At 38.5% G+C, this 27,937-nt stretch overlaps 1 protein-coding gene and 2 long non-coding RNA genes across 11 annotated transcripts; 1 reads left to right on the top strand and 2 right to left on the bottom strand.

The window, feature by feature from the left end:
* Positions 1–258: 258 nt before the first annotated feature.
* On the bottom strand, positions 259–13,892 carry LOC135344562 (titin-like). Of its 2 annotated transcripts, XM_064541787.1 has the most exons (4): positions 13,751–13,892; positions 10,991–11,065; positions 10,391–10,844; positions 259–4,870 (listed from the first exon to the last, which is right to left on the bottom strand). In XM_064541787.1, the coding sequence occupies exons 1-4, from the start codon at positions 13,812–13,814 to the stop codon at positions 514–516; spliced, it is 4,950 nt and encodes a 1,649-aa protein (XP_064397857.1). In that variant the 5' UTR covers positions 13,815–13,892; the 3' UTR covers positions 259–513. The 2 variants fall into 2 exon arrangements, with proteins under 2 accessions (XP_064397857.1, XP_064397858.1); XM_064541788.1 differs by lacking the exons at positions 10,391–10,844; positions 10,991–11,065; positions 13,751–13,892 and adding an exon at positions 10,194–10,204.
* Positions 7,557–18,481, top strand: LOC135344641 (uncharacterized). Of its 6 annotated transcripts, XR_010397475.1 has the most exons (11): positions 7,557–7,720; positions 9,121–9,217; positions 9,303–15,165; positions 15,216–15,324; positions 15,577–15,655; positions 15,889–15,967; positions 16,278–16,458; positions 17,310–17,402; positions 17,684–17,746; positions 18,191–18,253; positions 18,311–18,481. It is a non-coding gene; the product is annotated as an uncharacterized LOC135344641 (long non-coding RNA). The 6 variants fall into 6 exon arrangements; XR_010397479.1 differs by lacking the exon at positions 9,121–9,217 and having other exon boundaries at positions 11,254–15,165; XR_010397477.1 differs by lacking the exon at positions 9,121–9,217 and having other exon boundaries at positions 10,232–15,165.
* An 848-nt stretch (positions 18,482–19,329) lies between these two features.
* On the bottom strand, positions 19,330–26,980 carry LOC135344645 (uncharacterized). 3 transcript variants are annotated; one of them, XR_010397487.1, is made up of 6 exons: positions 25,811–26,980; positions 24,538–25,751; positions 23,694–23,913; positions 23,483–23,600; positions 19,885–19,952; positions 19,330–19,582 (listed from the first exon to the last, which is right to left on the bottom strand). It is a non-coding gene; the product is annotated as an uncharacterized LOC135344645 (long non-coding RNA). The 3 variants fall into 3 exon arrangements; XR_010397486.1 differs by having other exon boundaries at positions 23,694–25,360; positions 25,692–25,751; XR_010397485.1 differs by having other exon boundaries at positions 23,694–25,751.
* Positions 26,981–27,937: the final 957 nt, after the last annotated feature.

Below are 27,937 nucleotides of genomic sequence, written 5' to 3'. Positions count from 1 at the left end.
TTTTTAATGGTTAAATCAATAGGTGGGAAAGGGTTAAATTCATTAGAATTTCCAATCGGCTTCACTTTCAAGTCGCGTTACTTCCATGCATGTGGCCTCACTTCTGAGTTAGTAGTGACCTCTGACCTTTCTAAATAGGAAGTGAATTGCCCTAATGGGCTTCTGTACTTCCGTACAATCGTACTCTTGTGAACTCTCTGGGTCATCGCACTTGACATATCCACATCTGCACCCGCGGTGCTTTCATTATTGTCAGCATAATTATATACATGATTAGTTATACATGTTACTTGTAACACAAACATTTTTTATCTCTACAGCAAAAAGCCTATCTCTCTTTAATGAGAGTCTACTGTAATTCTAAAATGTGTAAGAGTCGTTTGTGTACTAATATTAGTGTTTTGTGTAAACTAGTATAATTATGTATAATTATATAATTATACCTAAACTATAACTAAAAATAATTATGATCACTCAACAGTTCTACATGCACAGTCATAATAATTGTATGCTTTAATTTTCTGCGGCACTTGTATGTGTGTCTAATTCGTCATCGAATTCATCATCTGACGGATTAATGTTTTCGTCTCTTGCTTGTGTAATAGCTATGATAATTGGACCAACTACTGTGGGTGCTGAAAGTATCCCAAGTGCTACTTTAGCAGGAGTGCTCATCTTAGTTGATAACGTCAAGCATTCCATAGCATCCGTGTGTGTTGCATTGTTGTTATTGTAAGAGCTTACACTAACCGTGTAGGTTGTAAAAGGATCCAGATTTTCAAAAACTGTCGAGTATCCTAGAGAACGTCGCTCGTTTTTCACCTCGGAAATGTTTGCTTTTGCAGCGTTTGTGCAGTTGCCTTCTCTCAACTCTACCTTATAGAAACATACCTCTTCAGGTCTTTCTTTTGGCTTTCTCCATCCAACTTTGACACTGATATCACTTATTTTCTCGACCATTAGAGAAGTAGGGGCACCGGGATAAATCTCTTTTGTTATGGCATTAGTTTGTATCGGCTCGCTGTGTTTTGCAGCGGTGGCAATAACTTTGATGCAGTACTGTTGATAGGAACGCAGTTTCGAGATTATATATTCTTTTACTTCACTCTTCACTGTAATAGTGTTTTTGTCAAATCGGTCAGTTTGAACTGCGTTGTATTCAATGTTATAGTGTGTAACAAGTGCTGGATGGATAGCAGGTTCTTCCCATTGCACTTTTAACGTGTGTGCTGTGATTTCTGAGATCTTTATGTTCTTAGGTGAACCTGGTTGTAGTTCTGAAATTGGTAACATGAACGCATCACTTGGAGGGCTCTCCCCTTCCCCATTTTTCATTCGAATGCAGAATGAGTATGTTTTTATTTTAGGGTCTCGTAGATTAGGTAGGTCAATTTCCAACATTGTACTTGTGTTTTCAACCTGTTGCTCAGCAGTTAGTTCGACTGGTTTCTTGTTGAACTCACATTCAATAATCACACTCTCTACGGCGCTTCCGTTCATTTGTTCTTTTGATAGCATTTTGAGCTTAAGATTGGCCCGTAATGGATCTCCTGTAATAGGTTCAACTGCTATTGGTTTAAGAGGCTTGTCTGGGGGAGCACTTGTTGTTCTGGCCACTAATTCAGAAATGTTTCCAATACGAGATGTGTTATTAATCGCTCGTACACCAAGGTGATATGTTGTGATTGGACTGAGGTCATTTACTGTCGCTTCATAAGAAAGGGTTTCGTTAAGCCTTTTTTGATGGATTGAGACATTTTTAGTTTCCCATTTCTGATTTTTTGTGTTTTTAATGAGAACCTCATAATGTTTAGCTGCATTTCCATTTTTTTGTGGCACGTTCCATGATAGCTTGACATTTCTAGCATCTGGTGTGCATTCCAATTTATCGGGAAATCCGGGAATCACATCGGCAGGAGATATAGCAACTAGATCACTTTCTTGACTCTCTCCAACCTCATTACTTAGACTAATACTTATCCAGCAAGTGTCATCGATGTTCAGTTGTACTTGTTGCTCGTGAGAATTGTTTTGTACTGATGCTTGGTGTTCAACTATATAGTCAATTGTTTTTTGGGGACTATCGCAACTTTTACCATAGTAGTGAACATGAAGGTGAGTAACTTCTCTCCCACTATCTTTAACTGGTGGTAGATGTGCCTTCAATGTGAATTCTTCTCCTTCTGGTGTCACAATTGGTGGCTTTGGCTTTGCTGGTACAGAGGGTGGTGTGCGTACAAGTAAAGTAGCTTCCTCTGACATTAAGGTTTCGTTTAGAGCTTGTACAGTGAAAGTGTACTCAGTGTTGGGTCGAAGCTCAGATACTTCATATGAACGTATGCCACTTGCATTTGCTTTTTCCAAACTCCATTTTTTCCCCTCGACTTCTTTGTACTTTATCTGGTATTGTTTTGATACTAGTGGGTTAACTTTTGGTTTTTTCCAAGAAATGGTTATAGAATTGCTTTCAATTGTAGTTTCTTTAAGCCTCTCCGGCGATCCAGGAATTATACTTTCAGGGTGTACCTCTACTGCTTGGCTTGGTTCACTTCTTCCAATTGAATTGACAGTTACAACACGATAGCAGCTAATACAAGGTTCAGTGAAGTTGATTAATTCAACAGGCACACTGAGATTTGATTTATCACTCTGACCTGAATCTATCAGTAGGTGTTCTTTCACTACAGTCCATTTTGTAGCTTGTTCTTTGTGTTTAGTTTGTTGCTCAATAGCAATATTGTTAACTTGGCTCCCGTTTTCTTCGTTAGGCTTTTGTCGATAGAATGTTATCATTGCTTCTCTAGCTGAGGTCACCCTGATAGTTGGAGGGTGTGGTTTGTCTGGAACGTCAGCTAGTGTTTGCACATCTAAAGTACCATAACCATTTGTGACCGTATTGTTTCTGTGGTTTCTAGCATTGACGTGAATGTTGTATTTCGTATATGGCCTTAGTGATTTTATTAACACAGATCTCTTATCGTGCCTCGTTTTTTTGTCTGACTCGCAAGAAGACAGTTCTTGATCATCTCTCATTTGCCAGCATTGAATTACATAGTGGTTTACTGCTCCTGGGTTATTTATTGGGGGATCCCAAGTCACATGAATTTGTCTAGCTTTAGCAATGGTTTTAATGTTCTCTGGTTTTCCTGGTATCATGTCGGTTATTTCCAGTAGGGCACTTTCACTCGGTTCGCTTACTCCAGCTTCATTCTTAAATTGAACTTGAAGCCACAATTTTTGCTCATTGTTTTTACAAGTTATGTCAACCTCTAGTGCCTGAAACTCTCCTTGAGAAGAATCTACTGGAAAAGTTTGAACTTCCCAAGTTGAATTTTTGTCACTACATCTGCTGATAATGATGTTGGAGACTGGACTTCCATTTTGTTCTGCTTCTGATAACATTGTAATTATAAGCATGGCTGTTTCCTCTGTTTTTGGAATAATTTTGGGCATCTTTGGTTTTTCAGGTTTGTCTGCCTTTGTCTGAAATGTATACACAGCGCTATATTCACCATACCTATTTTTAGAATCATTAAATCCTTGAACTTTAATAGAGTAGTTGGTTTTAGGTTTTAAATGTTCAAGTTTAAAATAATTATTATTGTGGGTCTTTTCTCGTTTAGTGTCACCTCCTTCTCTTTGCCATTCAATGTAATAGGAGTTGATAGCATCAGCGTTTACTAGCGGTTTCTCCCAATATAATATTTGAGTCTCTAAGTTCACATTTTGTGGAGGTCCAGGAATTTGAGATGACAACTTTTGAAAAACTTTGTCCTTTGCTGGTCCCACTGCTTCTTCAGAATACTCTGCATACAAAATTTCCCTTTCCGGTGCTCCTGTATGTGCTTCTGTTATGTAGCACTTGTAGATCTTTTCAAAAACATCCTTACATTTGCTTTCAGACTTCTCTGTATTGAGCTTGGCAAAATGAGATATATATCCCCCCAAACATTCTTTTTTCTCTGGGTCTGTTATTACCGTAAATATTAATTGCTCAAATCTCTGTAACAATTGTCTCTTTCTTGTTTGTTCATCCTTTAGAAGTGTTTCATCTGTGTGTGCTGCTTTTGGAATCAGTCTATGTAGCTCAATTGTGAAAAACTTTAGTAGATCTGTATAAACTTTTTCATGTACTTCAAATAGTGCATCTGTCTTTTTCACGCTTTCAATTGGAGCTCTACATGTTTTTAAAATATCCTCATTTAAGCTTTCTTCAAGTCGTACAGAATGTGTATGTTTAAGATTTTCAATGTCTCCTTCTTCTAAAGGAGGTATCGGATCTAAAAGATAGCTCATTTGCTTGCTGTAGTTTTTAGCTAGGCGATGTGCTGTTTCTGTAAGTGTTGCTTCAACTGCCTTCTGATAGCTAACCTCCAGGTTTGGAACGGTGCCTGGTTTGTTGAGAACATCCACATACTCATGTAGTAAAGTAGCCAACATTGGTCCGTTTAATTTTGTAGATTTATTGAAACCTAGCTTCACGGGTGTGTTGGTAACTACATATCTCTTAGCTTTATTTATACTTGTATGAAAGTCTGGGTCAATAAGATGCTCTTTCTTCGGGTTTGAAATACCTGAACCTGGTGATGGGATATCCAGGCACTGGATTTTGGGGAAAATTGCTCGTATACTGCTGACAGCTCTGTCTCTGGTGCTTAGTGGCTTATCACCTGTATTGTTTGTTACTAAAATTTTTTGGAAAAGATAATCAGTAGGCGAAATCTCTTCTCCATTGTCATCTTTACATTCAAAATCAGAATCTCTCATCAGCCACAGAAAATTAGGAAAGTAATTCTTGAGATTGTTCTCATGCAAATCATCGTGTAGAGATTCACTTATCATCACTGATTGGGATAGCTTTGCAAAGCAGCTGTGTATACAATATAAAATTTGTAAATTCTCATGGTACGATTTTGCTAACTACCCTATATAGCTATAAAAATAGACACTATTATTTTTTGCCTCAGGGCGGAGCCGCATAGGCATATATATGCAGTGTGTGACGTCATAACCTTTGCTTGTAGCGCTCAAGAATGTACAACCTGCATGCTCCCAACATCTGCTTAATTTCTTGTAGGGAGGCCCAAGAAAATTTTAAAGCAATTCCGTATCATGGACACCTATAGCCAAACCCCTAAGAAGTGCTGTATATAAATGATCGAAATGTTGCTTTATTACTATTAAGGTCGAATTAGGAACGTAAACTGTATTTCCTTTGTATATTCGTTTTGCTAGGCAAACTCCTATAGTCCCCCGCCGGCAATTTGAGCTGTGCACTTCAAAAAGAGAGTTAACTACAGATACAGAGTTCAAGGAAGTGAAACCTGACATACATGCCAGCTCCGCTGAGCATACAACGACAACAAATAATTCTTTTGGAAATTTACTGGGTGTAATTCGAACATAAATTTATAGAGCACGTGAAATGTCCGGAAAAATTAGAACAAGCATGCATCTGCAGTTTAATAGAACAGTCAGTGTGACTGAATAGTTGCACTAGCTATCTAAAGCTAGCTAATCCTCAAACATATCTACCTGGAGCACTCTTGCTGGCTATAAAGTTATGTTGCTTGAAATTTAACTCAACTTTTCAAGGTATTGGATATAAAGCACCAGTGTGTCCGCTGTATTAAAACAACGAAAATCACCCAGAAAAACGTCCGAAATAATAATATACGGTAACTATATAAAAATTATATAGAGCAAGTGCAACACCTGCAGATGGATTTTTGTGTTATGAAGAAGGGGTAATCTCTATAGTAAAAAATAACATGTATATGATATAGAGAGTAACAAAATAGATCTGTATGCCTAAAACCTCAAAATTTAGGCTCAACTATTAGAACACTTATAACTTGTGTTCCCACCTCATCCAGATGGCTGAAATGTTCGTATACCATGCAGATGACTCATAAGAGCCACATGCATGTATATACAGTATGCTTGAGATATTACCTATTCTCTTATAATTATGCTCAAGTTAACAGCCTATATTTTTAAAATTGCCTTTATGAAAAACATGCATATAGACCATGCATGCATAGACTATATGCACATCCCACAAACTTTAATAATGGCCACATGACTCTATCTATAATTTATAGCATAGAATGATGCCATGCTAAGGGAAAACTATCCACCAATTTGAAAACTATATACCCATGCAGTATTCCTAAATATACACATAATTTTGTTAATTATACTGACTCGACTGACCTGTATTTCCAAAATCTGTCTATTATTCTCGTAATTGTTATGCCTCGAGGCGTAGCTGCACGAGGGATACGGTAAAGCTGACTGTGTGTGGTCTGTTCAAGCTGTAACAGCTCAACGGTTACAATGCGACGAAAACTAACAGCTTCTATATAGGCTTTTAGTCGTGTTTTCTTGGATTTTGATTTGAGGATTTGCAAACTATAAAGGTTTTTTCAAGATAGGCTAGTTTTACTCACATTGAAGGCTGTTGCAAGTCTCCCTTTCTCTTGGAGAGAAAGGACTGGCAAGCTGCCGTGTTGAGTCTTCAGAATCTTTTATAGCATCTGTTCACACAATATTTCTATTCAACTTAGAGTTAGCCATGTACTAAAGAGTTAGCTGTTGAACCTATTTTGTGCCAGTAATTTCATAGGTGCTCTATATTATTTGCATTTGTCAATGAATAATAGGTGGATCTGAATGAGATCAGAGTTCACAAAGGTTGATTCTGGCTGTACATGCATGCAGCTTTGCAGCTTTTTTCTGACTCTTTGTAGACAACAAACAGCTATAGCGCTCAAGGCATAATCAGCATGTAATTTCAATCATGTGTATGCATGCATGCATGTGCGAGTAGGTGTTTGCTACAAATTTTGAACCCGCTATGCTGCTGTAACAGCTGGACCAAGGTGCGTCAATATCTGCATCTGCATAAAATTCATCCGGATAATCGAGATTTCAGAGAATCAGGGTTTGGATATCGGATAATCGGAACTGTGCTGTATAGCATTCAAGTTTTCTTTTGCAAACTGTGTAACTTAGTGCATGCATGCATGTTATATAGCCAGGGCAATTGGCTCATGAAGTAGATTCTATACTCCATGTTTGCTGACATCTATTATAATTCCTCTGATTGCCATAATGGTGGATCTCAAAACCGCATTGTTACAACGCAGAAGAGATGTTAAAGCACAACAAGCAACTTGGTAGCTAGCTATGTTATAGATTTCTTTTTGCAATGACATAATGATTATTGAAACTCAAATTAAGCAAAATATGTGCATATGCAGACATTTTATACAATGCATTCTCTCTTCATTGAGGCCTGAAATCAAGGTGAGCACATACCGGCTCACACTACATATATATTGATAGTTATGCCTCGAGGCGTAGCCACACGAGGGATACGGTAAAGCTGACTGTGTGTGTGTGTCTGTCTGTCTGCATGCATGTACCGTATTTACTTAATTAAACGCCCATCTCATTTAAACACCCATGGTAAAAGCTGTCTCTTCATTAATAAACGCCCATCTTAAATAATTGCCCATGTATATGGGGCGTGGCACTGTGGGTGGAGCTGAATTAGCACGTATCTAAACCTTGATGCGTCTAGTTCTAGGCCGTCACAGCCTGTGAGAAGTCTTATTCTGAAGTTAGAGGGGCCGTGGAGTGATCTATCTTTCAGTGAGCATGACCATAACTGGGAGGGCTTCCCAAGATGAGCAGGCAGAGATGATATCTGGAGGTGAGAGCAGGAGTCCACCAGATTGACATATTATTGCCCAATGAGCAAGAACTTATTCGCTGCTGCTTTTAAACGAGTCTTTATTTTTCCATACGAAACCATGGCAGAAATTGGCGGGAAAGAATGGGTTGAGGCTATATAGGGCGGACCTATAGTCTTGAGTAGGCCAGAGACAGTGTCCAGGAGCAGCCATTCCATTAGTATTCTCTTAGGAAGATCATTTGTTGACATGCGTGCAATAAAGTTTATAAAGCAAAGCTGCCTGCAGTCTACTAGAGAGGAGATCCCCAAAGAGCCAATAAGGCTTGTGAGTGCTAGCGAGGGGCATCTCAATCCAACATTGTTAGGTCCATTTTTGTGAGGGACCAAAGCTCTGACCCGTAGAGCGTAACTGGGAGGCAGAGAGATGGTTGTAAGATGTAAGGCGGCCAAACCTTGCACCAACCGAATTCAAGGCAAAGAAGGCACAATTTGAGATTCTTATTGAGCCAGAGGTTGAAACTAGGCACAAGATTTCCAAGTAGGAGTAGCTGTCCGCCTCATGTATTGTCTCAAAGCATACCAAAAAAGAGCGAGATAGGCAACCAGAGGAGCGAGATTAATACAATATACCACGTGAAAGAGCAGCTCAATGCGCATGTGCTCAATGCGCATGTGCTGGTACCTACAGCGTGCACATAGCTCTAACACATGTGCACAACAATTTTTTCACTACCGCTCAGAGGAGGTACGACAAAGTCAAAAGGTCATGGCTAGCTTGCATGATTTGTACTTTGAACCGTGCACCAAATAAAATACTACAGGTCTAATGAAAGCACCGCGGGTGCTGATGCCTCGGTGGAGGTGCCAAAGCTACATAACATAAAACTACTAATAGCTAGCTTTTATACACACATTGATTATAATTATCATGATGAATTTTGCCATGCAATCAACCGAATAGTGGGTAATGATCAACCATGATTGTTGTTAAAAACGATCGATGCCAAAAGTTCAAGTCTAAAATTAATGGCTGCAAGTCAGCAGAGAGCCTTGCAGCTCTCTGCTCACTCTTGCAGCTACCAATAGCTAGCGTTCTAGTGCAGAGCTAACTACTAAGTAGAGTAGTAACACTCGGTGAACAAGTTTTGCTACGGACTCTTCTGAAAAGGCTGCAATAGCATTCCAAAACTAGGCATAACTCAAGAACAAAGCATTATTTTGCAAATCCACAAATTAAAACCCAATTAAACATGACTAGAAGCCTATAGAAACTCTTAATTCATCCTTGAGCAGCTGTAGCGGTCTACACACACACACACACAGACACACAGACACACAGACACACAAACACACTACCGTATACCTCGCTTGTGCATGCGCATCGAGGCATAATAATGAACATATTTATTTGCATCAAGATGGATCCACATCAGTAGAGCTGTTGAACTGCTTGTTGAATGAGGACATGACACCAGAAGTGCATCCTCCAACAGCTAATAAAGTTGTATCATCGAGGTAAGCTTTCAGACTAGCTAGGCTTGCTACATGTATTTGTATTTATCATAAAATACCCAACACTGTCTCTTTTGTCTACGTGCAGGTCCAAAAATTTGTGAGACAGATTCCCCTATAAATGTATGAATGAATCAGGTGGCTGATGCCTCGTTGTTATATAAATAGAAATTCTTGTAACAAGGAGGAAGGCAATACAACAGACTTGATGCACGCACCACTGTAGTGACAATGAAGATTATGTATGGCAGTTCTGAAGATACAGATTTACAAGGGCTATACAGAGACTGGACCATTGATCCGCCTTGTGAAACATTAACAGAGCATAATACTGTATTGTGTGCACTAAACTTTATATAGGCCTATATACAATCATGTGATCAAGAAAGACAATGTTAATTAATCTGCTCCATTTTATGAATGTTCAATTGTGCTTGGGCTTTAATGGAGTCTTACCAGTAGGCTCCTTTTTGGAGGTAGAGGCCTTTAACTCTATCATCCACAATTCTATGAGCGGCCCTTATTTAAGTTAGTGAGGCTTGTAGTTTAGGCGGTTCTCTGAGGTCAAAAGGGTCAAAAGTTCACTTGCTATTTTTTCTTCGAAATACAGCTGTACCTTGAGGGTACAGTTAGTTTTCAAGTTCTATTTTCCAGTATCTATGCAAAGAGTAATCTTATATTAAGCAGGGTACAGTGGCAAACAGGAAATCCTACACAAAACATAAGCTCACGTGATAAATTCATTAGTGACCTTTTGACCTTGCCATACCTCCTCTGACTACCGCTGCCGTCATATGACAGCTAAAGCCGGGAAAGGGTTAAATGGTGTCATAAGCCAAGCAAATGGACTGAGCGAGGATTGCACCATGTGTACCCCTAGTTATAAATTATAACTATATAAATTATATAAATTATAACTATATAAATTAAATAAATATAAATTATAACACTAATGATTACTTTTCAAAATGTTGTGTACCTCATTTGCTGCACGTCACACACTGTATTTACCTATAGCATAACGTGAGGCGTTGCCTATCACCTTTCTACGAGAGTTCAAGTAGCACTTCAGTTCTCTACATAATTATACACATACTACTTCGTAGTATTATCTGGCCACAAGGTTATATATACAGTGATGATTACTTTCCATGCATTGACAAGAATGTTATGTACCTCATTTGCTGCACGTCTGATTCAGTAAATGCTCCACCCTTGGTATTGTATATCAAACACGAGCTCAGTAGAGTGACAAGAATGAGGATACCTGTCACTTCCTCTTTGGAGGAGCTCTCGCTTGCCTGAGCAGCACCTATACCCTCTGTATCGAGTAGTATTAGGGTGTGGTCATCAAATTCTAATACATTAGTGGACATCCAGATTCCTTTGGTGCATGGATCCCTGGAGTGGCTAACTGTGAAATCATCTCCACCTAACACTTGTGACAAGAAGTATGACTTTCCAGTTCTATAAGGGCCACATATGCCCAGAACAGCAACCGGTTTTGTAATATGATTTAAAAATTTCACAGCTTCCTTGTCCACAACAATTGATTTGCTTTCTTGATCGTGTCTGACAAGTGGTATAGATGGAGGAAGTTTTACTTCTCCCAATTTTCGTTTTTTAGGATCTACATGTGACACAAGAAAAATAACAATCATGATACACACGCAGGTTTGAGCTCGATCACATCTGATTAATGTGTAGCTATATATAATCATAATGCTTACAATTCTTAGACTATAGTCTTATATATATTATTGTGATTATATAAACCTTTTTGCGTTTTCTCTCGAGTTATAAGATCATTTCCCTCTTGGTGTGTGCGGTTAATGTCTGCTTGTGCACCTCCTGTACAATTCAATCAGTGTTTCAAAGAAATAAAGGCATATTTCACATTGTTTTTACATAATTTAGCTATTGCTCTGCACTATTAGTACAACCAGTAGGTTGTACATATAGGATTGACAGTGCAGTTGTGTGTGTTTTCAATTATTGCACAAATTTTGACTCGTGTTTAGACTGCTCTATTTCTGCAGGGAAAGGCCACAGCAAGAAACTGAGTTGACAGATAGCTTAGTTAGCCTTTTATCTGTCTAAATGTGTGAAATTATAGTCAATGAATATTCTCATGCATTACTATTGATATTTGAAAAATTGCACTATTTTCATATTTCACCGCGTTTCGTCTGACTGACTAAGTAAGTTAGTAAGTAAGTAACTTTCTTGGAAAGCATTTCCTCCTTGTACAGACATGTTCAGAAGATTCTAGATACAGCCTCTAGTCGACTAGAACCCGGACCATGGGCGTTTTTCGCAGAATTGCGTCCGCTTCCAAGAGGCAGATGACCTCTCAGGCTCCACTTTTCTTACCTACGCAATTCCGCCATCTTTAAATGACTGCCACAGCAACGCACATGGCAACTTATGAGATGGGCGTGGCTGGTTAACCGGCTGTGACATCGATCGGTACACAAACAGTCCCTAGTCTTTTCAGTGGCGGATCCAGAGGGGGTTCTTTGGGTTCAATTGAACCCCCCTTTGAGAAAGAAGTGAGTGGGAGGCTCAAGCAACTAGTTAGCAAGTTGTTCCTTTCTTACTAGCTTTCACATGCACTTCTCACTTACCTTTAGTCCTTGTTAGTCCTGTGAAGCTTTGTCTGTGCAGTTTCAGTGACTATGAAGGCTAAAAACTCTCCAGCGAGTGCATGCAGACTGCTTCATGAAAAGTGATGACCTTTTTTTAGAGGAAAAAATTCGGTGTGTTAATGCATGCTCACTGTTTAGAAGAAGTGACGACCTTTTTTTTAACAGTCCTTGGCCCGCTCAGAGCCCTGGAACCCCCCTTTTTCAAGAATCCTAGATCCGCCACTGCCTTTTCTCCAACTTCTCTCCATTCTCAACTCAGGTATGCTACTGGCTAGATCTACCATAGGCCTCCATGCTTTTGCACTTGAAGTATACACTCTAGTATTTAACATGCATAGATAAATGAACACTGTAATAAGAATTATGTGTTCATATATTCCAGTCTGCATGGCCTGTCTTCTCTTCTCTTCTTGAACTTCTCTTGCTTCTTGACATTCCTCTTAGGCATTTCACATTTCATTATTGAAGAGTATAAAAATACTGCTGTACTGAAAAAGAAAGGGAATCAAACTAAAAAAACATTTGCAATGTGAACGTTGCTAGGATTGCCAGGAAAAGAAAAGCGCGAAAAAGCGAAGAAACAAGAAATTCGGTGAGTGCATAACTCCAATCCGTTACAACGCCATGAACATGTACAGCCGAGTGGCCTACTGATTTTAGAATTAGAATTAAAATACAAGTTGGGTAAAAATGAACCGCGAATAACTGAATTCACAATCATCCACCCACACATCCAACACTTGCATGTTTGCTCAATACTGTAAGGGAAATCATCACAAACACATTATATAGCTTGCAAAAAATTCACTATAATTATATGATAAAAATTACTGAAGAATTGGCCAGGAAAAGCACAAAACGAACAAAAAATTGAAACAGTACATGTGAATGAAGTTGTAACGGATTGGAGTTATGCACTCGCCGAATTTCTTGTTTCTTCGCTTTTTCGCACTTTTCTTTTCCTGGCAATCCTAGCAACGTTCACATTGCAAATGTTTTTTTAGTTTGATAAGTATAGGATATACCACACCTAAGAGCCGCCTCGAAGTAACCACGGTAGCGGAGGATATATGGGTGCATAACCTCCGAGTAGGTGTGGCATATCTGATTTATACCACGTGACCGCAGCACTATAAAAGGACCTCCCCCTAGCAACAATTCAATCCACGATGCAGACTGCAAAAAAAACAAGACTATGCCGGATTTTGCAGCCGTCAAAGAGCTAGTTGAGCAACATGTTGACTCCTACAGATGCATGCTCAAGAGCTTCCTTGGTCCAAGCATTGACCATTCGACGTCCCCTACTGGAGTTGCAAGCTCTTCTTGGATAAAATGTATCTAAACCGCGCCCATGGACCCATGGAAGCTTAGCCATCTTGTTGGAGAGCACCTTCCGTGTTTCTGCCGTCGCTTTGAGTCTTAGTACTGTCAAGCATCGCTCTTTTCTCTTTGCTTGAACAAATGAAAAAACTAAAAAACAACTTGAAAAACTGCGCATGCCTGGGGCTGTATGCTAATATTCTATATATCCTACAGCTGTTAACCATTGAGATCAATTAGTGGTGACGTAAGTGTGGTATATTATCCGGAGACCTCATGAAATTACGTAATTATAAATCACTAAAGTGTTGGAGAAATCAAGTGCTCCAAATAAAAGTTCAAGTCAAGAACAAGTTACTGCTACACCGCAGGTTACTTATAGGGCTCAAGAAATGGACTTCACTCTGCATGAAGTGACAGATTTTATCCGATATTATTATACTTCTTACATCCGGGGCCTAGCTTGCTTAGAACTTCCTTAACCATGTTTGCAATATGTTTTAGGATCTCACGAGCAATATATTCAAACATGCATGTGCATCTTGATCTATATATAACTACTGCCAACCTTGATTTACAGCCACAACTTCATAGCCATCCAATAAAGACTCTGTGGTGGGCTTGGATGCCATAGTTCTGATTCACGTCAGTTAATGAAGTTTTGATGCACAGCAGCTATAATTTAATGCAACTGGACAGTATATACTCGATCACTCTCTTTACATAGATTCCAAGGTGATGTGTTTGTACTATACTCCAAATGCTAACTAAAATGCATACAGGGCACGTGCATACCCTAAACAATGCAAGCTGGGACATGCATGCTGCGACTACAATTGCCAGTGAAAAACCTTTGTGAATGAGCCAAATAAGCAGTACCTACATACAGCTGTTGTGTACTCCAAATGCCAATTTTAGCTTCACATTTGTAGTTTTTAGACAATCCTTATTGTTCTGAACTATAATATGCATGCATGCAGTTGGGCACATGCTGCGATCGAGAGACAGCCTGCATCATGTACCTATATATATATACAGCTGTTTTGTATACTCAAAATACAAATTTTTGCTTCACTTGTACCATGCATGATGTGCTCTAGATCTGATACTAATATACCATACCATACACCATTATATACGGTATATGCATGACTGTGGTCAGCCTGAAGTCCACCCTATACACTCTTTAAGGACCTAAAGTAACTAAAATTGTCGAAAGCAATATGTCACATTACGTAACCGGAAGACATCCAAGAGTGTTGAAGTTGTAAATGGTTTGTCAAGTGCCAAGCATGCACACGCACACAATGTACACCGATCAAACAGTGTTGACTATATACTACTCAGTTGTACAGTATAGATTGCAGTGCAATTGCAACAGAGAATTACCAAACAGATAATTCTGATTATTTTCTTAGCTAAACTTTCACCAACTACTCTAACTTGGCACTTTATAAGGTAAAAAGCATAGGGCCATGAGAATCATTTTCTCAGCAGATACTCACTGAAGCTCTCTGCATGCCCCCTTCAAAATTATTTACATGACATGCATACAGTCAGTCAAGCATTGACAAGCACACTGTAAAAAGAGATGTGCCATTATAGCACGCGTGTAGCGTGTTACACATGTGCCAAACTGCTTAAAGTGTGTTATTTACCCTCTAGAAAAGTTTATCACAGCTAAAAATATGTCGTTTTAACCCACTGAATGAAAACAACCCATTACACATGTGTCGTTTCTTATGCACATTACATATAAACATGATTGTTACAAGTGATAACACAATCACTTGTAAAAATCATACTTCATATGTCCCTGGCAACAAATGTGACATAGCAACGAGTGAGACTGTTTAAATGGTAGCTAGCGCTTGCTAGTTAGTTCAACCAAGTATAGTACAGTACAGTCGAGACAACTGTTCACTTCAAAGAATTGAACTGCTGGAACCACCCTCAACTCTGAAACTACCCAGTTTTTCAGTGGTAGGTTTATATTCTCTATTAAAAAGACTATTAATATGTAATTATTGCAGAATTGATAGACTCTACTTGTTTTTTTGGCTTATGAGTCAGTAATTCTCCTTTCTCAACAATGGCAGACTCCTTCGATTGTGATAGTGTATGAAACAGAGGGGCTCAAAGGTACGTTTCCTATTGTTATAGCTATATATACAAGATTTTTTGCCACAACACATACACACAATTGGATTTGTATGCTATTATTCTACATGTAGGCCCTCTTAACACTATCCTTAAACTGCCCTAACATTTATTTGCGCAGTCTGATTCTTTTTACTAGCCGTTGTCAAGGCATTTACACAAATTTGAGTACAGTACTAATAAATAAATAACTATTATTGTAGCTCATCAGCAATCATAATTATTCTTCTGCAGGTAGGCCTTCCTAACCACCCTCCAAGTGAGCTAGCTGTCTGAATCTTAATACTAGTCCCTGTCAGGGCACACATTTGAGGTACGTTTCCTATCAATTTAATTTATTACATACAACGGTTTTACCACATTTTTTGCCACAACACATACACACATGGATTTGTATGCTATTATTCTACATGTAGGCCCTCTTAACCATCCTTAATCTGCTCTAACATTTATTTTTGCGGTCCGATTCTTTTTTCTAGCCATTGTCAAGGCATTTACACAAATTTGAGTACTATTATTGTCATCAGCATAGTTATTATTCTGCAGGTAGGCCATCCTAACCACCCTCCAAGTGAGCTAGCTGTCTGAATCTTAATACTGGTCCCTGTCAGGGCACAAATTTGAGGTACATTTCCTATTATAACCATACATACAAGTTTTACCACATTTTTTGCCACAACACATACACACATTGGATTTGTATGCTATTATTCTACATGTACACAGAGTGTGCTGTTTTAGACCCTGAGTGTGTGCTATATTAGCACCGTGGTGTGCTAAACAGTGATTCAGCACACTACATGTGCTGTTTTATAGGCATATAGCACAGCCTACGTGTTGTATATATTGGTGTGCTTTTTCATGGCTTGTGATTTTGATGTTCGATTACATGTGCTAAATGGACTGTGCTAAATGTAATGGGTGTGCTGAAACAGGTAAACATGCTAATTCAGCACAGTGTGCTGTTTTCAGTACCAAATAAGGGCATGCAGTACAACAGATGTGCAGCTGCAGCTGCATAGCAACAAAGATTTTTTTTTTGCTGTTCTTGCAAAGAAGAAAAGAAGTTGAGTTTAGACATGGTTTGAGAGCTGTTTGAAAAAACTGTGGAACTAGGTAAGTTTCCCTCAACATGCTGAACAATGCTGTACAATGTAATTGCACAGCTATTGTATTGTACCAGGTGTTGTACAGTACACAAGGGAGCATCTGTACAATGTAATTGCACAGCTATTGTATTGTACCAGGTGTCGTACAGTACACAAGGGAGCATCTGTACAATGTAATTGCACAGCTATTGTATTGTACCAGGTGTCGTACAGTACACAAGGGAGCATCTGTACAATGTAATTGCACAGCTATTGTATTGTACCAGGTGTCGTACAGTACACAAGGGAGCATCTGTACAATGTAATTGCACAGCTATTGTATTGTACCAGGTGTTGTACAGTACACAAGGGAGCATCTGTACAATGTAATTGCACAGCTATTGTATTGTACCAGGTGTCGTACAGTACACAGGGGAGCATCTGTACAATTAATTGCACAGCTATTGTATAATAATTATTGTACCAATTGTACCAGGGTGTCATACAGTACACAGGGGGAGCATCTGTACAATGTAATTGCACAACTATTGTATTGTACCAGGTGTCATACAGTACACAGGGGAGCATCTGTACAATTAATTGCACAGCTATTGTATAATAATTATTGTACCAATTGTACCAGGGTGTCATACAGTACACAGGGGAAGTATCCCCCCTGGCTCCAACCCCCCCCCCCCCCTAAAATTCAGGTATTAGTAATGTTGTATGACTGAGTATCCGTAGTCTGTATAGCTACTAACCAGGGTATTGAAATAACATGCAGTTGACTTTTTTTAAAAGAATGCCTTATATTTCCCCCTCTACTTTAAAATCCTGTATGACACCCTGTAATAACTCTACAATATAATAATTATGCAGGAAGGACAAGCAAGTAAAAGGTTGAATGGGGGCTCAACAAAGTGGAGACCAATTGAAGCCTAGCTATATTGCCCAAGTTTAATAGCACAATAAGTGAGTTATTTACTTCTTCTAATGAAAGCACCGCGGGTGCTGATGCCTCGGTGGAGGTGCCAAAGCTACATAACATAAAACTACTAATAGCTAGCTTTTATACACACATTGATTGATGATAATTATTTTTGCTGTGCATGCAATCGCAGGGAAACTCAAATAGTGGGTAGTGATCGACCCATGATTGTTGTTAAAAACGATTGATGCCTAAAGTACTTGGTATACTTGGTTATAATTCTACTGGCTTTTATGTGACATATTTTTCTACTTCGCGCATGCAGGTGATGCTGAGAAGTCAAAGGCAGTATCTTGCAATTGCAGTGATCTGAGTGCAGACTTGCTATGTTTAACTATGTTAAAAGAAACCTTTCACTTTTGTATATCCTTATCGTTTGTTTAGATACAATTTTAACACTGAATTGATGTATTGTTGTTTTTAATGTTTGAAATTAATTTAGCACAATACAATCAGCACAGATGTTTCAGCACAGATGTTTCAGCACAGTAGAATTTAGCACATGTGCCGGTTTTGACACAGTAAAAATGACATATATTAATTTGACACCCATGTTAGTGTGTTAATTTTTGGGAAAGCAGTTTGACATGCGTTTGCATGCTAAATTGACACCTTTCATTTATGTGTGATATATATAGGCCCTCTTAACTATCCTCAAACTGCTCTGACATTAATTTTTGCGGTCTGATTCTTTTTTCTAGCCGTTGTCAAGGCATTTACACAAATTTGAGTACTATTATTGCAGCTCATCAGCATAATTATTCTTTTGCAGGTAGGCCTTCCTAACCACTCCAAGTGAACTAGCTGTCTGAATCTTAATACCGGTCCGAAATAGGTATGTAATTTCATACAATGCGTTCACAACTTATAATATTTTTCACCATTATTTTAGCTATGAAGACAAGTTCAAAGGACTGTAGTAAAGACTCATAATTAACTGGATACATGCATGCAAGTTTTGCAAACACTTCTGAATACTTTTGTTTCATTTTCAGTTACTATAATTATGCTATAGCGCTATATAGACTCGTCATTATTTTTGTTATTGTTTATTGTTTTATGAGATTGAAATGGTGTTAATTGGAATGATTAATAACACGTGTCAAATGACCCGCTAGAAGTGGGTCAAATCGACACACCTTCAATTTGACACACGTGTAGCATGTCATTTGGAGGGACAATCAAATGACACGTGTGTCAGTGTTGAAACAACCCACTTGTTTTTACAGTGCATTCTAATGTAATTCATACAGACTGATACACACATGTATTACATAATACATAGACTACTTGGGGAGAATGCTCTTCAGGAGCTACACTCCTGGTATAGGTATCTTTATATAGTGAGACTATTATACATACGACTGTGAGCCCTTCTTTGTCTTAGATTTAACATCCCCCTCAGCCTTATAGATTCAATTCTGGTGTATGGGTTTGCTATACTTACATGTATATACATTCAGGCCAGAAGTTCAATTATGAGATTCTGCTGAAAAAGTGTTTGACATTTCAGTTTGACCCTAAAGTGCAAGCTTAGGGTATAACAATAGAATGTTATTGTAAATTTCATATCTGGCAATCTAATTGTGGTTTGCTGTTTGACAACAAGTGCACTGCAATCCACTGTAAATGTATGCGTTTCAATAACAGCTTCTATTTGCTTCTAATCAGTGCCAGCCACCTGCACCATATAGATATCTTGGATATTATACCCTCATGCAGTTGTATATATATTTTCTCGGGAAATACATAGAACTGCCCTCGGGTACAAATCTATAATATACCCTAGGTACAACTACCTTAAGGTCACTATTATAAACGGGTATTAAATTTAGCGTTTTTAGCGAGAACGACCCAAACCGCTAATATAAGTACTCGCATACTTTTATTTAACCAAAGAAATTTTTAAAATTCGTTTAAATGGAAGTAGTCTATTAGCTATCATTATAGGTCTAGTACAACAAATATAATACATGTATATGTACGTACAGTATAGTACTAGTTCAGTTTATGAAAAAGGAATTTGTCACGTATTATTCTGATGCTGTTAGTAAGCAACTAGACTCTGAAATGAATCTTGAAGATGTTGAAGTTGACTTTCGTCTTTCAGTGATTAAACCACTCCATGCCCAATGGTTAGTTAACTTGTATAACTTCTTTTCAACTGAGAAAGGAAGAAAAGTCATATATAATGGATGGATGAAGGCTGGCATATCAGGACTATTGGATGGAACAACTGTTTTACCACCAGAGGACCCTTTTGAATGCATTGTTTGTGACACTAGCTAATTCATTCAATTCAATTGTGTGTGATAATTATTCCTATCGCTAATTAAAAAATTTGGAAACTGAATTATGAAATAGCTAAAATTAGTACCTGCCAAATTGGTAGGTCTCCAAACCGCCAAATTTAGTACCCGTTTAAAATAGTGTCCTTAAGGTATTACACAATTACACATTACTCACATTATCCATATTCTTGGAACAGTGCAGTTTGGCAGCAATAACGAGGTGGCTTGATTCCATGCAGATAACTGTAGGGAATAGAAGTCATGAATAGTGCAGGGCTGCATTTCAGAAATTAGCCGCGGCTAAATAGCAGTCCTGTCTCAAATCATAATTTGGCCGTACTGATAATGAATTATTCAAGAATTTAGTGTAATCTGCCAAACAGCATCCAGAAAGTCATATCCGGCCGTATTAACGTCATTTTTGAGGCAGCATGAATAGCGAGGTAAGTGGCCGCATTTCAAGGCGAGTTATTTGATCTAGCTAGCAATCTTCTGTGCCAAACAAAACGACCGGTATAAATTATCGGGGGTGACCATAATTCAGAGAACCGGATTAGCGAGAATCTACTTAGCGTATAGTTTTTAGACAATTCTTATTGTTTTGAACTATGCAAGTTGTGCAGAGATCGACACAGCCTGCATCATGTGTATCATATGCAGCTGTTGTGCACACATAATTATAGTTTTTAGACAATTCTTATTGTTGAACTATGCAAGTTGTGCAGAGATCGACACAGCCTGCATCATGTGTATCATATGCAGCTGTTGTGCACACATAATTATAATTATGTAGTTTTTAGACAATTCTTATTGTTGAACTATGCTGCAAGAGACAGCCTGCATTATGTTATTTACAGCTGTTGTGTACCACAAAATATTATAGCTTTTATAGTTTTTAAACAATTCTTATTGTTGAACTATGCTGCAAGAGACAGCCTGCATTATGTTATCTATACAGCTGTTGTGTACCACAAAATATTATAGCTTTTATAGTTTTTAAACAATTCGAACTAATGTGCACATGCTGCAAGAGACAGCCTGCATTATGTATCTATACAGTTGTTGTGTATACTGTAGCTTCTGAACAATTTGAACTATTGTGCACATATACTGCGAGAGACAGCATGCATTATGTACCTACAGTTGTTGTGTACTCCAAAATATTGTAGCTTCTATAGATTTTGGACAATTCGAACTATTGTGCACATGCTGCGAGAGACAGCCGGCATTATGTACCTACAGTTGTTGTGTACTCCAAAATATTGTAGCTTCTATAGATTTGGACAATTCGAACTATTGTGCACATGCTGCGAGAGACAGCATGCATTATGTACCTACAGTTGTTGTGTACTCCAAAATATTGTAGCTTCTATAGTTTTGAACAATTTGAACTATTGTGCACATATACTGCGAGAGACAGCATGCATTATGTACCTACAGTTGTTGTGTACTCAAAATATTGTATCTTCTATAGATTTTGGTCAAACTATTGTGCACATGCTGCGAGAGACAGCCTGCATTATGTACCTATATACAGTTGTTGTGTACTCCAAAATATTGTATAGCTTCTATAGTTTTTGAACAATTCGAACTATTGTGCACATGCTGCGAGAGACAGCCTGCATTATGTACCTACAGTTGCATGTTGTGTACTCCAAAATATTGTGGCTTCTATAGTTTTTGGACAATTCGAACTATTGTGCACATGCTGCGAGAGACAGCCTGTATCATGTATCGGTTGTTGTGTACTCCAAAATATTGTAGCTTCTATAGTTTTTGAACAATTCGAACTATTGTGCACATGCTGTGAGAGACAGCCTGCATTATGTACCTACAGTTGTTGTGTACTCCAAAATATTGTATAGCTTCTATAGTTTTTGAACAATTCGAACTATTGTGCACATGCTGCGAGAGACAGCCTGCATTATGTACCTACAGTTGTTGTGTACTCCAAAATATTGTATAGCTTAATAGTTTTTGAACAATTCGAACTATTGTGCACATGCTGCGAGAGACAGCCGGCATTATGTACCTACAGTTGCATGTTGTGTACTCCAAAATATTGTGGCTTTTATAGTTTTTGAACAAATTAATTTGAACTATTGTGCACATGCTGCGAGAGACAGCCTGCATTATGTATCTACAGTTGTTGTGTACTCCAAAATATTGTATAGCTTCTATAGTTTTTAAACAATTTGAACTATTGTGCATATACTGCGAGAGACAGCCTGCATTATGTACCTACAGTTGTTGTGTACTCCAAAATATTGTATAGCTTCTATAGTTTTTGAACAATTCGAACTATTGTGCACATACTGCGAGAGACAGCCTGCATTATGTATCTACAGTTGTTGTGTATTCCAAAATATTGTAGCTTCTATAGTTTTTGAACAATTCGAACTATTGTGCACATGCTGCGAGAGAGACAGCCTGCATTATGTATCTACAGTTGTTGTGTACTCCAAAATATTGTAGCTTCTATAGTTTTTGAACAATTCGAACTATTGTGCACATGCTGCGAGAGACAGCCTGCATCATGTATCGGTTGTTTTTGTATACTCTAAATGCCAATTTTAGCTAGTTAATCTTGCAGTTGGCTGTGATGTGGCTAAATTCAAAATTAGGCAGCTAAAAATAGCGACCCTGCCTCGAATCTAATGACTAATTTTGCAGCTCTGTCTCGAAGATATTTATATGCTCTCTATTCGAGTGTAAAGATCATTACATTAAGTTTTGCATAACGACATTCTCATGTCAAAAATGGCTGAAGGTGAATATTATGAATCAAGTCAACAAGATAACACCGAGAATCAATTATGTCTTGTATCAGTTGAGTGCTGGTTTATGTCTACGTCTTAATTTTGTCTCTAATAATTTTTTGGGAATAATTGGATTTTTTATGAGAATAATCGGATTTTTTATGAGAATAGGCACATTTCTCAAGAATAAATAATGGGTTAAAAAAAGGGTAATTTATCAGGGCTTAATTAAATCTCACTGAACAATAATTTTCTGCTAATTCGAGTGCAGCTCTCCATTCTGAAAGGTTACTGAGCTGATTGGACTAGAAAGCTGCTCGTTATATATACAAAGTAGAGAGGTGGCCGTTCCTAAGTGATTGCTTTATACATTTATAGTTTCAATCTGGACCTGAGCTCTCGGCCGTTTTATAGCAGGTGGTTGCTCTTCCGAAGTGATTGTTAATGGAGGTTCCACTGTAGCTATAGCCAAACAAAACGACCGGTATATTAAGGTGACCTTAATTCAGAAGAGCCGAATTAGCAAGAGTCTATATTGTATGTAGTTTTTGGACAATTCTTATTGTTTTGAACTATGTAAGTTGTGCACATGCCTACATTATGTACCTATACAGCTGTTGTGCATGTACTCCAAATGCCAATTTTAGCTGTTAGCTTTTATTCCTATTGTTTTCAACTAGATCTATAATAATGTAAATTGTGCACACATGCTGCGAGAGACAGCCTGCATCATGTATACCTAAAGCTAATGTGTATAAATCCTAGACTATATAATGCCAATTTTAGCGCACATTACATGCAGTAGACTCTCGTTAATCCATATACCTTGCGCATGCGCAACTGAGGCATAATGACTGTATATATGAACAAACAAACTGCAATATTATAGAAAGGTCCTAGTGGCTATGAGCAGAATGACCTACTAGTAATTGAACAGAGAAAACACCTGTCCACTTTCAATTGTCACCTGTCACAGCCACAACACCCAGCTGTTTGTGCGTTATTTTAACTTACAAATACTAGTACAATCAATTTCCGTTCTTTAGGAGGTGCTTGAACGATACCCGAACCCACTATAGATGTTCCTTACAGACTTTCAACTCTCCTCTTCATTACAGAAAACACCTTTACACTGACAAAATGCACATGTTAAAAGCGCTCGCAGGTTAATGCAATCACATTAGACTACTAACTTACTATAGACCTATATAGACTACTAGCTTACTTATGTCCACATCTTCAACAACAACATCAGTTTGTCAGATCCTCATGTTGGGCCAATGAACCTCGGGCAGCAAGACAATTAACACTTACCACTGTCAATTTATCTAGCTTGGTATCTTCAGTCGAGCTTTAGCTCCTGTGGAACCCCAGTAGGCTTCTTTTGAGGTTGAGAACTGACTTCTTGCTTTTGATAGCCATTTTTTGTTTTTAGTTTGTGTCTACTATCTCGTGAGAGAGCGTGAGAGAGCGGAAGAAAGCATATCAAAAGAAGAATGTAAGAATCTAAAACATTATTACTGTCAAGGGCGTCTTTTTGCAAGACTCAAGAAAATTCATTGTTGCCATTTTGTCATTTTTTGGTTGCTTCCGGTCGGAGCTGTCCTGGGCATACCCTTTTATAGTGAGCATGCTCAATTGTTTAACCCACATATAGGCGGCCACAAGATATAGTAGTCTGTTGTGTGCCAGTATACTTTAAGGTGACGTATTTTCGCGAGTATTAATTTCTGCTATTTCTGCGAAGGAGAGTAAATCGCAAATAATTGGAAAATGGAATGAATCTCATTAAAACCACTTACGAGTACTATGAATAACATTAATTTCACAACTTGAACGCAGAATTTAATACCAGCAAAATGAGCTAAACAGTGAAAACGCAAACAAATCTACCTGTGAAAATATGTCACCTTAAGGTAATTATTTTGTTTCTGCTAACTATTATAGTAATCTATGCAGAAGACTAAACTGATTAATTGGGCATGAATGTGTATAAGCTTTGTATTAATTGCTGTGCTATTTAATATAATAAAATGGGTGGAGGGAAAGAATAACTTTAGTAAACGTACCTTCCTGTAATTGTGACATGACATCTTGTATAGCATCAGGCTGGGACACTAGGTCTGATAGTAGTGCCAAAGGATTTACTACTTCAGAGGTTCCACTTGCTACTGCTGTACTAACTAGAGCACTAAAGTGCAAACCCTCGGCTGGTGACATGATTAAAAAACTAGAAGAGTGATATAATGCAGTGCATGCATGACAATAATGCAGTGATGTATGACTGAGCTGTCTAGCACAGCAACTCAGGAGCTGAATAAAACTAAACCAGACTGAAGGCCACGCTGAAACATGAGAACAGAGTTTTAGTGGTACATGAGATATGCACTGTGGACTATAGGTTCTAGTCTAGGATCACAGAAAAGAAGCCTGGAGTCTTGAGAAGTATGGCAGTAAGATCCTATGCAGAGTCAGCTAACAGAGCCAGTCACAATTCTAGCTTTCTATTGTAGTTACCCTTTGCCATTGTTCCGGTTGACCATTGTTCCTGGTACGGGATCACTTCAGTTGTAAATACGTAGGGTACCTCGGCGTGTAGTTAGTAGCTGCCAACGTTCAAGCTTCTTAGCTTTTATTCAACAATGAAGCTTTAACGTCAAAATATCTGCCACTACTTAAACCAAGATCTCGTTGTGTGAAGACTATCCATGCTGTAAACGCAGTGCTATGGCGTCCAGGTAAGTAGAATAGGCTATCACAAATAAACAAACAGACCAGACGAGTACTATACCCGTGGCCGCCCACGCGCGCCTCGGGTAACAATTTGGGATTTAGCACTCAGTATAACTCTTGCTGGTAGAGAAGGAAGTAGGCAGTTCTGAGGCTGTAGACCTAGCAGGATTAAATGGACCGGAAACATGCACTTAATTAATCTCCAGATATACCGGCCTTTGATCCAGTCTTATCAATAACTATAAAAGTATTTCCTATAATTTTTATTTTTTATAAATAACCTAACTTCCAGCATTTAACAGAGGTATATGTCGTATAAATACGTCTGTAAAATGCTGGAGGTTGTAATGCACCAGGAATGGAGCCAGCTAAATGCGGATCTACATGTGTATGAAATTATCTATTAATGCACTGTACGATCACGTAAGTATGTATGCTCATGCACTGACATTTAAATCCTTAAAACAGTATAAAGGTAATTAACACTCACCAGGCAAAAAAGTTATAGAAGGCTGACAACAGCTCCAAGTGTATCCTGTACTTGTCAATTCTGCACAATTGGATTGACCTGTGATCACCAAAGCTCCATTATTCTATATAATTATGTACCTTCAAGCTCCTGAGCTTCATCCAGGCAGAAGACGTGATCCGGGCAAGGAGTGTGCTCTTAGAATATTTTGGGAGTTGAATAACCTATTCACCTGACGATTTATCTCAATGAGAATGTACCCAATGTTTTTCCTTTATTGGTTGGACTAATAAACTGCTCTTTAATTAGACTACAAATGCTGGAGTCCAAAACCTCCACGACGATTGCTTTGCTCAAACGCTTTCATATAGTCGGCAAAGTTGACCGCACAACAAGGTAGTTAGCCATACCTGACACACGGGAAAATACATTACCCCCTCCTCTAGGTATGGCCATATCCGTACCTTCACCACGACAGGAATCAATGAAAAATAATTTCGGTATGTGCCTCAAGTTTGGACAGTTTTCTGGCAAGAGAGGCCAAATAATTTTCCTAATTACATTAATTTCTCCATCACAGTGTATGAACTTGAACATTATTGTCTCCATGCCCAGCAAAACAAAATACAATTCGCTTATATCGAGGATCGTTATCACTGTATATGGGAAAGCATTTCGGGACAGCTTAGACAACATCTGTAATCATCCTTTCAGTGGCATTCAGCAATGGCAGTACAGCATATCTTAATAATCCAAAAGCTAAGCAGGTATTCTGAAAATCAGTCGTAATTAACTCCTTCGAGAATAGAATTGGGAAAGGCTCGGCTCTCCTGACTTGCTACTACAATGCACGGCCAGCCCTTTGGCCACAGGGTTCTCGTCAATAGTCCTCCTACCTCACACATAATAATATCTCCTTCTGAAAGAGCACCATACTGCATCATTTCGTTCAGCTATATAGACTAGAGCAGAGCCTCAAGTAGAGACTTTTCTTTTCAGTATTAATCAGCTCATTTTTCCGTATTTAATGATGATTTTCAGTATAAACGATGTACAAAACATGGAAATGAGATGAAATGCTGTTTAGTGGCTTTGTATAAATTGCCCCGCCCTTCAATAAAGGGGGGTGGCAAGCGAAACTTGGCTTTACAAGATAAATTTATAGCTGTCTTTCAGTATCAGACTCACTACCAGTATAGGGCATAGAGCTACTACAGCTGTAGGGATGCTACTAGACCTTTCACTGTCAACTTATTCTGTAAACTGACAAAAGGTCACTTCTAGTCTTCTAGATCTATAATGTATTTAGACTACATTACATCATCTGTAATTGATCTGATTGGCTAAAAACAGTAGATTACATGGAAGCATAATCTACAAGAAGGTACTTATTCTACAGGAAATGGGCGCATATTCTACAGGAAGTGGACACATATTCTACAGGAAATGGACGCATATTCTACAGGAAATGGACGCATATTCTACAGGAAGTGACAAATAATTTGCAGGCTCAAAAGTAGCCTCGATCCCAGGCCGAGTATTCGCTTTTATAACGGTTAGGCGAACAACTGGGCCTGGTACTAGTTGTCTGCGCATGCGTCAGTCGTTCGTCAGATTCTGACGAATGGATATTCTCGTTCACTTTCGTGACATTTATATTCGTGTACTATCGTGTACTAGAAGTCAGTTCCCGTTTTATCATTATTGGAATCGATTGGAATGGCTCTTAGCTGAAGCTTCTCTCTTCTCTGAAGCTTATTCTGAAGACTGAACAACAAGGGAAGAGGTATAAAGCTTTGTCAAGCTTGTTAAGGTCAGATATTTTTGTGTGGGCCCTATGGCCGGCTATGCTATCAAGTCTTGTTCATGTTTGGCAAGAATGTAGGTAGACTATAGTTTCATCATTAATATGGTGGATCAAGTGAAGAGTTTGAGCTAGAGAACTTGGTGCTGCCATCATCAGCTCGTCGACAATGACACTATAACCGAGAAATTTAATATGTATAGATCTACACGTATTTAAAATGTCTACTTCTCTGTACAGGAGCAATGGCTAATATCCAGCTATCCCAACAGTGCTCCTCTTGGCTATACTAACGGACGAGACTGGACAGTTTGAGGTAAGGGTTTAACCGTCTTTGGTTTCTTTTAATATTGTCCTATACTCACAGACACAGGACTGGAGTATGACCTGCTCATTCGAGCGTTGCTGGGTAGCTCAGAGACATCAAGAGAATCTACGTTTTCTCAAGCAATGAGTTACGAGT

This window comes from Halichondria panicea, chromosome 11 (genome assembly GCF_963675165.1).
Source record: "Halichondria panicea chromosome 11, odHalPani1.1, whole genome shotgun sequence".
Lineage (NCBI taxonomy): Eukaryota > Metazoa > Porifera > Demospongiae > Suberitida > Halichondriidae > Halichondria > Halichondria panicea.
Note: the sequence above shows the minus strand (reverse complement) of the source record. Positions and strands in the feature narration are given on the sequence as shown.